Source organism: Alexandromys fortis, unplaced genomic scaffold (assembly GCF_014885135.2).
Source record: "Alexandromys fortis isolate MF-2015 unplaced genomic scaffold, M_Fortis_MF-2015_v1.1 scaffold_65, whole genome shotgun sequence".
Taxonomy (NCBI): Eukaryota; Metazoa; Chordata; class Mammalia; order Rodentia; family Cricetidae; genus Alexandromys; species Alexandromys fortis.
The window spans coordinates 3,980,390-3,994,926 of NW_026067986.1; the positions used below are offsets into that span (position 1 = coordinate 3,980,390).

Genomic DNA, 14,537 nt, shown 5'->3' on the forward strand with positions numbered 1-14,537 from the left:
CAAAAAACACACACACACACACACACACACACACACACACACACACACAAGAGAGAGAGAGAGAGAGAGAGAGAGAGAGAGAGAGAGAGAGAGAGAGAGACCTACCCTGTCTCAAAAAGAGAAAAATGTTTGCTCCCTGTCCCAGAATGAGACGTCTACTTTCATGGTGTTTGGTCTACAAAGATGAATGCAGGAAGAATAAAAGATCCACAAACTTTTGCAGAAGAGTGAGATGCCCATTGGAAATATGGTTCCCTCAGAAGCACCCAACTTTTCCTGTGTCCTCCCTAACAAGAGAAAGAACAGAGTTGCCTCTCTGTCCTCTTTAATTCAGTTGCCACGGCATAAATTCAATGTTCTGCTTCCTTTAGACCTTTCCATTTTGAGCCTCAAAAATCCGTCTGAAAGACCCAATTGTTTCTTGATATTTTCATTACTGTTATAACAGTTCAGCTCCATCTCTTGGTAATGTGACTGCCTCTGACTCACTCATGGACAAATTACTAAAAGGAAGTAGAAAACGAAAATCGAGCTAAATGTGAAGACATTCTGACCTCGAAAACACTTCTATGTCCTGAAGGTGGTCCTGCGCAGAACCTATCTCTTCCCAGCTCTGTCTACAGCCCTCTTTCTCTTTGCTATGCACCTGCTTTATTGGTGTGTCCTTCTCATGTCCCAGTCAACAGGAGCCAACCTAAGCATTTATGTGTTGCGTGGTTGGTTACTGGGTGACCACCCCTATTCACTTTCTGTCTCTTTCCCTTTTGGAGTCAGTCCTGGCGACAGTCCCCAACTTCCTGAAGACTTCAGGGGAGTAATCCTCACAGCAGTTTCTGGGGATTACAGTAACACGCTCCATCTGCTCCTGGATGTTTTCATGTCTGTGTAGGACACTGAGGATCCTCAAGGACTCCTAACTGAGATCATTTTCTGTCTTCTGTTAGTCTTGCTCTTGCTGGTCCTGCCCTCGGATTCTGTCATTTTGTTACAGAGCACCTTCACCTGGATGGTCATAAAGATACTCAGAGACAGGTTCCCTGTAGCCTTTCTCTCAAGTCCGGAGTGGGCTGAACTCAACTCCTTTACCCAAAGTTCCAAAGGTTCTTTTAGTTTCGTCCAACTTGATCCACAAATCTGTTTGAGCACATGTTATCAGGTTAGTCAGGTTTATAACGGCACATAGACTAATGTTCTCATGGACGGTAGGTAGTGCCCTTAGAACAGGACAAAGAAATAGCTGTAAGAGGCAAAACACAGGATCTCTTATGAGAATGAAAATGTCTGCCTCCCCCGCACGTGTGTGTGTGTGTGTGTGTGTGTGTACATATGTTTATAGGTGGTGTCTCTAGAGTAGGACAAAGAAATACTTATAATACAAGAAAAGATGCAAAACTCAGGAGCTCATAGGAATTGAAAAGAGTGCCCCCTCCTCCTCCACATTTGACCCTCACCTCCTCCACCCCTTCCTCTCTTTGATGATCCCTCCCCGAAATCTTTCCACCTCAGGTGTTGTCCTTCTCCCTTTCCTATCGCAAGTGTTTTATGACCCTCCCCACACCTCTCCATTACATCGCTTTTCTTCTCTCATAGGTTTCGAAGGATTATTTTGGGAGCTGTATGTAACAGGCAAATGAGTAGTCACCCTAAGTGAGGGATCTCATTCCCTTTAAAAGTCTGAGTGTTGGGACAGAAAAGTGATTGACGTTAGAGCTAGAAACCCAAGCGAACGCGCTGGCCTGTGCTGCAGCCCAGATTAAGTGTCCTTCTGCTGGTAGCTCAAGGAAAAGCCGGCCTTTCGGATCTTCTCTGCCTGCCGGAAGAGGCCTGGGGCCGAGAGCGCCGGCGGAACCCGAGTGCGCGGCCGCGGCGCGAGCCGGGGAGTTTTCTGCGGCGGACGCGTCTCTCCTTAGCGCTCAGTGGAGCCCAGGTGTTCCCGCTTTCCCGGTCCGCTAGCCAGCGTCTACCCCGCCGACATGTCGGGGTTCAGCCCGGAGCTTATCGACTACCTAGAAGGCAAAATCTCCTTCGAAGAGTTCGAAAGGCGGAGAGAAGAGAGAAAAACCCGGGAGAAGAAAGTGAGTCGCTGGGCCCCCGGGGCTCCTCGGTCTGGTTTCCCCGAAGCGGTGGGCGTGCGGAGCACGGGGTGGGCGGGGGACTCGAGCTGGTTCCTCCTCTCCCAGAAATTCCGATTTTCGTCCCGCACCCCCGAACTCAGAGCCTCCCAAGACATCCCCCAGCTCACAAGCTGGCCTCTGTGGGCGCCAGGCTCCCGACTCCTTAGTGTTGTTCGGTGATAAGCCCAGTGTCCTACGGTTAACTGGAGCTGGAGGAGTCTGGAGCCACGGTGGTCTTGACTGGTCCTAAACCTGGTCTTGCCACTAGGTTGTCACCGTGGACGGGGCACGTACGCGCCACTGTTTTCTAGGAACCGGACCCTTTGTTTTTGTCATACGTACAGTGGTCTTGGGGGCCAAACCTCAAGACCTCCAGCTTGCTGGACAACCCCCCCTCCCCCTCCATTGAGCTACATCCCAGGTGTGCCCATTTTAGATGAGTCTCGGTGGTGCAGTTTTATCCTGGACATAAAAGTGAATTCAGTTGCCTGACAGCAAGAACATCTTTTTACTTTGCTTTTCAAATTTTAGTAAATATCTGAACTTAAAAAATTGTTCTCACGCCGGGCGGTGGTGGCGCATGCCTTTAATCCCAGCACTCGGGAGGCAGAGGCAGGCGGATCTCTGTGAGTTCCCGAGGCCTGCCTGGTCTACAAGAGCTAGTTCGAGGACAGGAACTAAAAGCTACGGAGAAACCCTGTCTCGAAAATTCAAAAAAAAATTTTTTTTATCACTTATTTGAAGGCCAGTCTGTTGACTTTTGAAGTTAGGCCGTGGTTTCTTACTGATTCGTGGCCGCCTAAGCACCCTATGTTTTATTTATTTAAGTGTTAGATTAATGAAATTCAAGTATTTTAAACTATCCTGTACATATTTGCAAATGACTTACATAAGGTTAAGACTTAAGTACTTTGAAAAACACTGAAAGTGTTCAAATTCAGATTCCACCTCCCACAAGTGGAGGTTCAAGTTTTAAAAATGCCCAGTCCCAGGCTGGGAGAGTTAAATCCGTGTAAGTTTTTGAACGGTTGAACTAATATTCAATCGCAGAGCGTTCCAGAAAAAGGAAAACCATCACCCCAAGAAAACCCGGAAGTCCCATCATCATCAGGAATTGACTCTGCCAAATCCCAGGACAAAGATGCCAATGAAGGTGGGTGGACTTCGTTTGCTGCCGGCTTTAAATGCTAAGAGCCCTTAGCCAAAATGATACAGTAAAACCACTTGCTTTCGCTGTAAAAATAGCCTGCTTGCATTACCTGGTTTATCAGTGTTTGGCACATAGTAGCTGCTTAATATTTATTTTTTAAACGGTTGTATGTCATGATGGATGTTTATTTATTTATTTATTGGATGTTTTGGTATAGTTCCAGTGTTGTGAGTTTTAAAATTGATGCCAGCGTTTGTTCAGGGCCTTTTTACTGTCATTTGCTAAGTTGACCTCAGTGGGAGAGTTCTTGCGGACTGTAGCAGATCGTGCCGCTGTGCAGACTCCGGTGCTTAGATGGCACTTCACGTATGTCATCGGTGTTTTCGTGTGCTGCCTCGCTCCAGCAGCCAGACTAGGTGCTTTTAGTCAGCTTGGCACAGACTGGAGTCACCAGGGCAGAGGGACCTGTTGTTGGTTAGTAGGCATGTCTGTGGGCCATTTTCTTGACTCATGATTGATCAGCCCACTGTGGGTAGAGCCACTCCTGGCCAGGAGGTCCTGGGTTGTATTAGAAAGCAATCTTAGCGAGCTTTGGAGAGCAAGCCAGTGAGCACTGTTCCTGCATGGTCTCTGCTGCGGTTGTACCTCCAGCTTCTTGCCTTGACCTCCTCCTCTGGCTTTCCTGGATAATGGCCTGTCACCCTTAAACCATGTATGTCCTTTCTTCCTTAAGTTGGTATTGGTTACTGTTTTGTCATAGCAACAGAAAGGAAACTACGCTACAACCCTTAGCTTGCCATATCCAGATATTATAGCTGGTTAGTACATCTGGACTAATTAAGCCCATCACAGCCTAAATGAGTATCTAAATGAGTGCAGATATTTATTAGTTTCTATTGATTGATGTATAGTCCTACTGATCAGAATGCCGATCATATCCATTTGCCTCTCAAATTACTTGGGTGGCTTGTGTCAGTTAGAATGTGGCTTCATGTTTAGGGACCTGGTTGGTGAGCTCAGCTCAGCTCGACTTTTATGTGGTACTTTTGTCTCTGAGCAAGTAAGCTCTTGCATGGAAAACTCACACTTTATTCCTGAGTTTCTGGACCCTGTTGGAAGAAGAGACAAGGAGACAGTATTGAGCTTAGTGTCTCCCAGGCAACTGGGGTAGGAAGGGGCTGAAGAAGCCCTGGCAGCCTGTGGGTCCTTCTGACCAGTTAGGGAAAACCAGCTCTTCAGTAGATAGTCTTTGGGGTACACTGACAGCCATCCTTAGTATTTAAGACCATTAGGCCTTTCACTGGGGAAAGCAGGAGTGGGAATGGGGTCAGCTGAATCCATTTCTAGTGGATAAGAACTGGCTGGCCACAGCTGAAGTCATCCCGTCAGTCAGAGCTAAGATACTCCTCTTCCTCGGGATGGATTGTCCCGACTCTTTGGAGACTCTTGGTATTGTAAGCATATATTCAGAGTAGATGACAGGTCTCCTTGGACAAGCTCTGGCAAAAACTACAGATTGTCTCTAGAATTATGTCTTTTTCCTCTTTGATGTTTCTGAATACCAAGTTTTAAGATCATTTCCTACTTACAACACAGACTGGGCATTTTAATTTCACCTGCTGTTCATTGCTGGTTTATAAATCTACTGTCTAGTAATCCCAGCAGCTACTGGGGAGACTGTGACAGATGGATCCTAGGTTAAAGACCATTCTGAGCTACAGAATGAATTCGAGGCCAGCCTGAACTTACTGAGACTCTGTCTCAAAAAGAAAAGGGGAGCTGAGGATACAACTCAGTGTAGAGTACTTCTCTGGCAGTGTATGCAAGGCCCTGGGTTCAATTCCTTGCAACTTTAAAGCCTTGTATCTAATAGCTTTGCCAGATAACTGTGTATTCTAGCAATTTGTATGTAGAATCTTTTGGATTATATAATATATGACATGTTTTGTGTATAATGATAATTTTATTTCTTAAGCATGTGTGCATATGCATGTGTTCATGTGCATGCGTGCCTATGTATTGAGGCCAGAGATGGACATTGAATGTCTCCCTTTAGCACACTCCAGCATGATTTTTGAGATAGGGTTTCTCACTGTCTCAGTCATTGCTCTATTGCTGTGAAGAGACACCACGACCACAGCAACTTGTACCAAGGAAAGCCTTTAATTGGGGGCTTGCTGACAGTTTCAGGGTTTAGTCCATTATTGTCATGTCAGCCGGCGTGGTGACAGGTGGGGTGCTGGAGAAGTAGCGAGGAGCTGCATCCTGATCCAGAGAGAGAGAGAGGGAGGGACGGAGGGAAGGAGGAAGAAGGAGGGAGGCTGTTGGGACTAATGAGTCCTGGCTTTCAGCTGCTCTTCCCTCCTAGAACCTTCTAATTAAAGTTACTAGAAGCTGTGCCTAGCTTAGAGGATCAGAGGATGGGATTATCACCTGTTGGCCATTGACTGCAGTGTATTTAAGCCTACATGGTGCTAATAAAGAGGAGCTTTGGTATCAGTGTTTGAAGGTCTGTGTGTCGGTCTGTCTCTATGTCTGTGTTCTCAACCTCCAGCCCCTTGCCCGAAGCTCGCAAACTGAGGTCTAGCGCATAGAGCGCAGACCAGGCCGCGGTGCATGGCAGGAGGGGCTGGGCCTAGGTGGGCTTTTGAAACTTAAAAGTCTCCCCCCCCCCATCCTACCTCCCAAAAGGCCACACCTACTTCAACAAAGCCACCCTTCCTAATCCTTGGCACATAGTGCCACTTCCTGGTAACTAGCATATCAAGTCTATGAGCCTGTGGAGGACATTCTTATTTCAACCTCTGCACTCCCTAAACCTGGAGCTCACCGATTGGCTAGATGAGTTGGCTGACAAGCTCCCATCCTGTACTCAGCCTCAGGCCTCTCAGGTTTCAGCTGCAGGCTCAGTTGCCATCTACCGTGTCACTGGGCTCCCTTAGGTCCTACCTGTGCCTTGTGACGGATGCTGTCTCCCTTCTCTGATTGTCCCTGTTACTGTGGTTTTGCTTTTGCTTTTGCTCTTCCTTTGCTTGTCTGGATAAGGCACAGAGAGGGAACCAGCCTTTCCTGCAGAGTGAAAGACGTGGCTTTGCAATAGCTTTCTTTTCTTTTTGGGGGGTGGGGAGGATGTTCATTTGCCATTACTTTCAGGTTTGTTGTTGCTGAGGTTAGGAATTTGTGCTCCATGAACAGGCAATTTTTTGAAAGTTGTTTTACTGATTTCCTAACCCCACAACTTCAATGTACCGTTCCTTAGGAGAAACATCCGATGGAGTGAGTAAGTCAGTTCACAAAGTGTTTGCTTCCATGCTCGGAGAGACTGAAGATGATGAAGAAGAAGAGGAAGAAGAAGAGGAGGAGGAGGAAACTCCTGAGCAACCCACCGCAGGCGATGTGTTTATGTTGGAGATGGTTCTCAACCGTGAAACCAAGAAAATGATGAAAGTAAGTTGTTATTTTAGTTCTTATAAAAATATAAGAAAGTGATATGGTCATTGAGCAGGAAGCTTTCAGTTATACTTGGGAAATAGTTCAACAGTAAGAACAAAAACTGGGAGGAAACTGCCTGTTACTCATTTCTTTCTTTTTAAAATTTAACTTTTATTTCATATATGTGTGTAGTTTCTGCCCACCAGTAGCTCCCAAATAAATACACTGAGGCTTATATTAATTAAAAAATGCTCGGTCAGTAGCTCATGCTTATTACTAACTAGCTCTTACAACTTAAATTAACCCATTTCTTTTAATTGTTGTGTTGCTATGTGGCTTGTGGCTTTACCTGTCCTCCAGCTGTCTTGCTCCCTGTGTCTCCTGGTGACTCTAATAGACTCCACCCTTTATCCTCCCAGCATTCTCAGCTTGGCTGTCCTGCCTATACTACCGGCCAGTCAGTTCTTTGTTAACCAATGAATGTAATATATATGGACAGTATACAGAAGGACTCTTCTACAGCATGTGTGTATTGTATTTACATCATTTCCCTTGTCTTCTCCCTCCAACCCCTCCTGTGTCATCCCTGTGCCCCCTCTAAAGTCACAGTCTCTCATTATTCTTGTTACGTGTGTGTGTGTGTGTGTGTGTGTGTGTGTGTAGGAGAGAGAGAGAGAGAGAGAGAGAGAGAGAGAGAGAGAGAGAGAGAGAGAGAGAGAATAAATTAGTACAACTTGCTGTGTTCATTTAATGTTGCTCTTGTGTCTGTGTTTAGGGCTGACTGCTCGGGAGTGGTAACCTATCAGGGTTACTAATCTGATTCTCCCTCCCTTTCTCAGCAGCACTGATTGCTGTAGCTCTTCATCTAGGGCTGGGGCCCTGTGAGATCCCCCCCCCCCATCCACACTGGCCTGTCAATTGGCACTGTTATTTTTCAGATTTTACTTAGTTAACCATACACTGCCATATGTAGAAGACACTGTTTCTCAGCAGACCTCCTGGTTCTCTGGCTTTTAAAACTTCCCACTCCCTGTCTGCAGTGTTCCCCAAGCCTTAGCTGTAGGAGTTGTGCTGTAGACTGCCGTTTTGACCAGCTGTGGCTTTCTGTCACCGTTCCGTGTGCTGCAGAAAGAAGCATTGTTGAGGATGAGAGCTGCTCTAACCTGTGGGTGTAAGGAGGAATATTTAGAACCTGAAGTTGTGCTGGTTTAGGGGAAAGTAAGCTCTTCTAGATTCCATGGCTCCACCAGTCATGAGAAGCTGCCCAAGTTACAGAACGTTTTAAGTAAACATATCACTGTGAATCGTACGGCTTTTTAAAGCATCTTTTGTGCCACCTACCCCTCTTCCCTGGTAAGTCTTCCTCACCTGCTTTTCCTGTTTCCCTTTCATAACACCTGCGCCCCGCTATTCCCTTCACTAGGTGACATGATTTCATCTCCTTCCTAGCCGAGTAGTGTTCCATAGTGCGCATATACCGCATTCTAATTATTAATCCACCTGTTCCAGGCCATTCGCATTATTTCTTACCTGTAGTGAATAGAGCATCAGGTACCACGGTGAGGGATTACCTGTGGAGTAGGGTCCCTGGGATATATGCAGAGGCATGGTCGAGCTGAGTTATATGCTAGATGTGTTTTTAGCTTTCTGAGGAGTCTCCACACTGCTTGTGGAGTGGCTAGTCCAGTTTAGTTCCCACCAACAGTGGCTCCTACCTGCCCTTGCTCCTCCCCCAACCTTGACATTTGCTGTTTTGTTAACCTGTGATAAAATTTCAAAGTTGTCTTTATTTGCATTTTTCTAGTAGATAAGGATGATAAATACTTCTTGAGATATTTCTTAGCCACTTTTATTCCTTTTGAGAACAGATTTCAAACCTATTTCTTTTAATTAAGTCATTTGTTTTCTTGACTTTTTTTGAGTTCTTTATATATCTGGTTCTTAATCCTCTGTCAGATGAGTATTTGACAGTCTCTCCCACTCCATGGGATTCCTTTTCACTGGGTTAATGATTTCCTATACTACGGCCTTTGAGTTTTATGAGGCCTTTGTTTCCTGTACATAAAGGCCTGGTTTCATGAGGTCCCTGTTTCCTGTATTAAGGCCTTCTGGTTTTATGAGGTCCCACTTGTCAGTTGCTGGTCTTAATTCCTTGAAAAGTGGATCCTGTTTGAGGAAGTCTTTCTCACACCTGCCATGTTTCTTCCGGCAGTCTCAGTTGAGGTCTGTGATCATCTGGAGTTAGTTTTGCCTGGGTGGTATAGATTTGGGGTTAATTTTGTTGTATGTGTGGACATCCAGTTTTCTCAGCATCTTTGTTCTAGGCAGGCAGCTGTAGTTCTGCGTACTCGTGTTTGGGTGTTGTGTTTGATCAGTTGGTCTGCTGTCTGTCTGTGTCAGTGTCCTACTGTTTTTGTTGTTACAACTCTATAATATGTCTTGAAATATAGCAGGGTAATCCCGTCAGCATTGGCTTTTTTTTTTTCTCAGAATTGCTTTGGCTATCCAGGGTTTTTTGTGTTCCATATAAGCTTTAGGATGGTGGTGGTGTTGATATTTCCCCCTATTTCTGTGACGAACCATTAGGGTATTTCCATTGGGATAGCATTGAATCTATAAAATTGCCTTTGGTAGAATGGTTATTTTTACAATATTCTGCCAATCCATAAATTGGAGGTCCTTCAATCTTCTAGTGTCTTCCTTAATCTCTTCAGAGGTCAAAGTGTCATTGTAGAGGTCTTTTACTACCTTAGTTAGGTGTATTTCTAGAGATTTTCTTTTCTTTGAGGCTACTGTGAATTGTCATTTATTTCTTATGCTTCATTTTGGAGAAATTTTATGTAAAACTATTGTTCTTATGTCAAATGTTTTGTAGTTTTGCTACTGAAAAACCTATAACTCAGTGGGTTTTTGTTGTTGTTTACCGAGTTTTGTTTCTGATGAATTTCCAAGAAGGACTTTCTAGTAAGTGTTCTGTATGGAATGACAGGGGATCTAGTAAGTGCTCTCGTATGGAATGACAGGGGATCCATTTTGTTGCATGATGATACTGTTGTATAGGTCAGCAGCTCAGTAATTCCTGGCCATTTGACAGTTTGTATTTAATTGTACTATGGACTTTCAACTGTAGGAAGGTTTTTGGTTTTTTTTTTTTTTTTTGGTTTTTATTTACTTATTTTTGGTATTCCTCTTTGGAGAATATCAAAATAATTTTGAACTTTCCTGCATTTGAGTTTTAGCTTGTTTTGTGCAATTGGATATAAAATTAAGGCGTTGGAATTATGACTGAGCGCCTTGTTCCGAGTTTAGAAGATTTACAAGTTCTAGAGGGAAGTTCCCATTATGTTTTCTGTGTGGATTTGGATTGAACTCCGCTTTATCTTAATCTCCATGTTGTTTTCCTCTGAACAGGAGAAGAGGCCTCGGAGTAAACTTCCCAGAGCCCTGAGAGGTCTCATGGGCGAAGCCAATATCCGCTTTGCTCGAGGAGAACATGAAGAGGCCATATTGATGTGCATGGAAATCATAAGACAAGGTGTTGTCTGCAGGAGAATAGCTAATTGATTGACATTTTTAGCAAGTGGGGATGTGTTTGATTGTGCAATTTATGACAGTCCATCCAGAAGTGAGGGGTGGCTGTGGTAATAGGAGCCCGCCACTTTTCACACAGATAGGAGTTACTGGGAAACGGAAGCCTCGGTGTGAGCCAGTGAAGATCAGTAATGTCTTCTAAATCTTTCTGGCCCCTCCCTCCTTTCAGCTTTTCATTTTAGGTTTTTAGCCTTTTATAGCATCATTATTATTATTACTGGTTTTTCGAGACAGGGTTTCTCTGTGGTTTTGGAGCCTGTCCTGGAACTAGCTCTTGTAGACCAGGCTGACCTTGAACTCACAGAGATCCGCCTGCCTCTGCTGGGATTAAAGGTGTACGCCACCACAGCCCAGCTTATTTATTTCATCTTATAACTGTTTATTTTGAAAACACTTTGACTTTACAGCAGTTGTTGAGATCTTTTTTTCCATGAATAATATTTTAGGGTAATATAGATTACCCAGCTCATTTGACACCCAAGACTGAGGTGCTGTCTGGTCCTCTGTGTGCAGAATCCCCTGTGTGCAGATCCCCGTGTGCAGATCCCTGTGTGCGGGTCCCCTGTGTGCAGGTCCCCTGTGTGCAGGTCCCCGTGTGCAGATCCCTGTGTGCAGATCCCTGTGTGCAGGTCCCCTGTGTGCAGGTCCCCGTGTGCAGGTCCCCGTGTGCAGATCCCCTGTGTGCGGGTCCCCTGTGTGCAGGTCCCCGTGTGCAGATCCCCGTGTGCAGGTCCCCTGTGTGCGGGTCCCCCGTGTGCATTCTTTCTCATGGTGGAGGAGTTTGCAGCAGTGCAAGCTCAGCCACACCAGTGGATGTGCTGATGCTTCCTGGGTAAAACACCCAAGTTTTTAGGCCATATTTGGCCTTGGTAAAAAGAGATTTTCCCAAGGAAGGTGTGGCAGAAAGGAGAGTTTTCTTGAAATTGTATTTTGTTAAAAGAAAATAATGCTTTTAAAATGATACTGGGTCTTGATGGCACTTGCTCTTAGTTTCCAGAACTAGGGAGGCTGGCAGGGTTCTCAGGTGACCAGGCTGAGCCAGGTAGTGACTCTGAGGCAAGTAGCAAGAGCCCACCTCGAATACAGACGAAGGCTGAGCGTGTTTGAAAGCAAAGTGTAGTATAGCTCTGTGTTATCGAAGTTGTGGTGAATTGTTTTTATAGCTCTGTTGGAATGATCAGAGCTTAGATAGCGGAAACAGTCTGCAGTTTGAATGGTAGTGTCCGTACCAGCTTAAGCCTCCTCCGTTAGCCAATGAAATTTGTTTTATTTTTATTCTTTTAGCTCCTTTGGCTTACGAGCCATTCTCTACGCTTGCCATGATATACGAGGACCAAGGTGACATGGAGAAGTCGCTGCAGTTTGAGTTGATTGCTGCACATTTAAACCCCAGTGACACAGAAGAGTGGGTTAGGCTGGCAGAAATGTCTCTGGAACAAGACAATATTAAGCAGGCTATTTTTTGCTATACAAAAGGTAATGCCATTTTTCTTGTGTAGATGGAAAGAAATTATTTTTCTTATTTTGTTTCATTAGTTGTTATATGCATTTATTCTCTTGTTATATTGTTACTCCAACTGTATTTCTTTCTCTCTTTTTTTTTTTAATTTAACTTTTTCGAGAACTTTATATATGAGAACTGCATCTGCCTTCCCTCTTCCCTCCAGTTCCCCTCAGGCCGCCCTCCAAATTCATGCTCACCTCTCTGAGAGAGCATGTGTATACATAAATGTATAAATACATAAATCCTGCTAAGTCCATTTAGCTTTACTTAGATGGCCATGTGTTTAGGGCTAACCACTTGGAATAGGAAAATACCTCCCTCCTCCCTCAGTACCCACTGATCCCCTGTAGATCTTCTGGGGGGGGGGGGCTGTGTGGAATTTTCCTGAGCCATGTGGGCGTATCAGCTGCTGCCATTATGCTGGTCTTGTTCAGGAAACTGTATTGTTGAGGCTCATGGGTGCATCTTCCATGTCGTGTCTGGGGTACCGTCTCACAGCAGACACCCTGCCCTCTCATCTGCGATCTCCCCTGATGCTTGGGTGTGCAGGCTGTGCTCCCAGAACTGTTAGTGAGTGAGTTGTTTCTTTCATCTGTTGAACAGTGTGCCATGACCAAATGGATTTGTTCCTCATAGTCTGTTACAGCATCTCCCTGGTTCTCACGCTTTATTTGTGACTTGCTTTGTATTGCATTGACTATAGCACAGAATTTCAGGTTTCCCACTGAGGTCGGGGCTGCCTTCAGGCTGTTAGCGTTTATGGCTTGAGTGACCAGATTACTGTAGAAAGCCAAGTCTGGCCTTAGACCAAGCCTGTTCAAGAATTCTTGTGAAGATAGATTTATTCCAGAATAATTTTATTATTATGTTTATTACATTCTTGAGGTAAGTCACACATCTTTTGACAAATATGTAACTTTTTTATTCCTCTTTTTTTTTTATAGCTCTTAAATATGAACCTACTAATGTCCGTTACCTATGGGAGAGATCAAGCCTGTACGAGCAGATGGGTGATCATAAAATGGCCATGGATGGCTATAGGCGTATTTTAAATCTTCTGTCTCCGTCTGATGGAGAACGCTTTATGCAGTTGGCCAGAGATATGGCAAAGTAAGTCTGAAGTGAAATGTATATACATATATGTCTTTATTAGTTGTTTGCAAATCAAGGCTATTTGAAATAGAATATATTTTACATTGAGGTCCAAAGAAAATTTTTGTCTTCTGTGTTTTATATTTGTCCAGTTATAGTGTTTTTTTATTTAGTGCTTTTTTGTTTCCAAGTTGACTGTGTGATTGCTTAGGAAATTTCGTATGTGAGATTGCATTTCCAGGGCTCAGACTCTGGAAAGTGAGGTGTATCTGCACGGGGCTCAGATGCTGGAAAGTGAGGTGTATCTGCACGGGGCTCAGACTCTGGAAAGTGAGGTGTATCTGCACGGGGCTCAGATGCTGGAAAGTGAGGTGTATCTGCAAGGGGATTAGACTCACAGGGTTCTGTGACTTAGTTGAAGTTGTGTTTGCAATTTTTTTTACAGATGATTTTTTTTATTGCAATGTGTCAATGAAATCCTCGTGGTCTGTACTGTCTCTAATCCTGAGTCAGTACTAGAACAGAACGTCTCGTGTTGGCCGTTCCTGTCACAGGCTTGCTCTTCAGAATACTCGTTCCCCCACTGTGTTGTGAAGCAGACAAAGCAGGAGCCATGTGGCTAAGTGACATCTCCTGCTGTCCTTCTGTGTGAAGACCGTGGTGCGGCGTTTTATCCTGGGGTTCACTGTCTTGATTTTGGTATTAGGATTATCCCGTTAGCTCTGGGCCGCCCCTCCCTCCTCCAGGACAGTAGACAGACGTTTCCACGTTGGTCAGGGAAGCAGCTCTGAACTGATGGCTGATGGTATGTCTGTCGTGAGCACGGAGGGTCTGCTCGGATGACCTGCCCCTAAGTTTGTAGCGACTGCAGGGTGTGGTCTAGGAGACCCGAGGAGTCCTCAGGTGGCTTGTGATGATCACCTTGTTTTGCACATGTATTGTATGTGCAGAGGGACAGTGGCCAGTTGATTGATTAGGCTTTGTTGTGGTCCTCAGTTACTCTCCAGAAACATTCATTGACTGTAACTTCCATAGGCACTGAACAACTATGAAAAGTTCTCTGCCCTCATACAGTCTATACCCTGTGAGGGGAGATAGGCAGTAACCAGATAACAACCAGATATTACTGTATCACATTATAGGTGAGGACGAAAGCAGGGAGAGGGGGTAGGAGTACAGGGGATGGAGTGTGCTGTCATGAACAGTGTGGGGGAAGGGAGCCGCTGCTGAGGGAAGAGGCTCCGGGCGCTGCATTAGGGTCAGCACAGCAGCACAGCAGAGAAGTCTCAGGAGTGAAGCAGCCGGCCCTTGTGGGCTCTGGGAGGGACTGTGCCTTTTACTCTAAATGAGTTTCGAAGTCACTGAAGGGTCTGAGTAGAAAATGGTGATTTGACTTAAGTTTTAAGTGCATCAGTTTTGGTTGCTCTTTTGAGCAAAACTTGAAGAGTGGCAAGGGCAGAGACAGGATGACAGACAATTACGGAAATGATGCTTGGGAGGGAAAGTCATAGCTTAATCAGGGCAGAAGCTGCAGAAGGCATAAGAGTGATAAGATTCTCGATGAAACTCAAGAGTTCAGCTAAAGAGGTGGTAGATATGGGTGTGGGGGGGCTCGTGTGTACTGGAGGGAAGGAAGATGGGGATACCGGGTGTG

At 45.1% G+C, this 14,537-nt stretch overlaps 1 protein-coding gene across 1 annotated transcript in view; it reads left to right on the forward strand.

Annotated features, from left to right (window-relative positions):
* Window positions 1-1,872: 1,872 nt before the first annotated feature.
* The window catches only part of Gtf3c3 (general transcription factor IIIC subunit 3), a 30,577-nt gene continuing 17,912 nt past the window's right edge, over window positions 1,873-14,537 (forward strand). Inside the window, exons 1-7 of the mRNA XM_050159164.1 lie at window positions 1,873-2,075; window positions 3,165-3,267; window positions 6,524-6,711; window positions 10,108-10,231; window positions 11,572-11,763; window positions 12,736-12,901; window positions 13,125-13,254. Coding sequence (XP_050015121.1) covers window positions 1,974-2,075; window positions 3,165-3,267; window positions 6,524-6,711; window positions 10,108-10,231; window positions 11,572-11,763; window positions 12,736-12,901; window positions 13,125-13,254 — 1,005 coding nt within the window. The 5' untranslated portion in view covers window positions 1,873-1,973. The remainder of the gene's footprint in view (window positions 2,076-3,164; window positions 3,268-6,523; window positions 6,712-10,107; window positions 10,232-11,571; window positions 11,764-12,735; window positions 12,902-13,124; window positions 13,255-14,537) is intronic.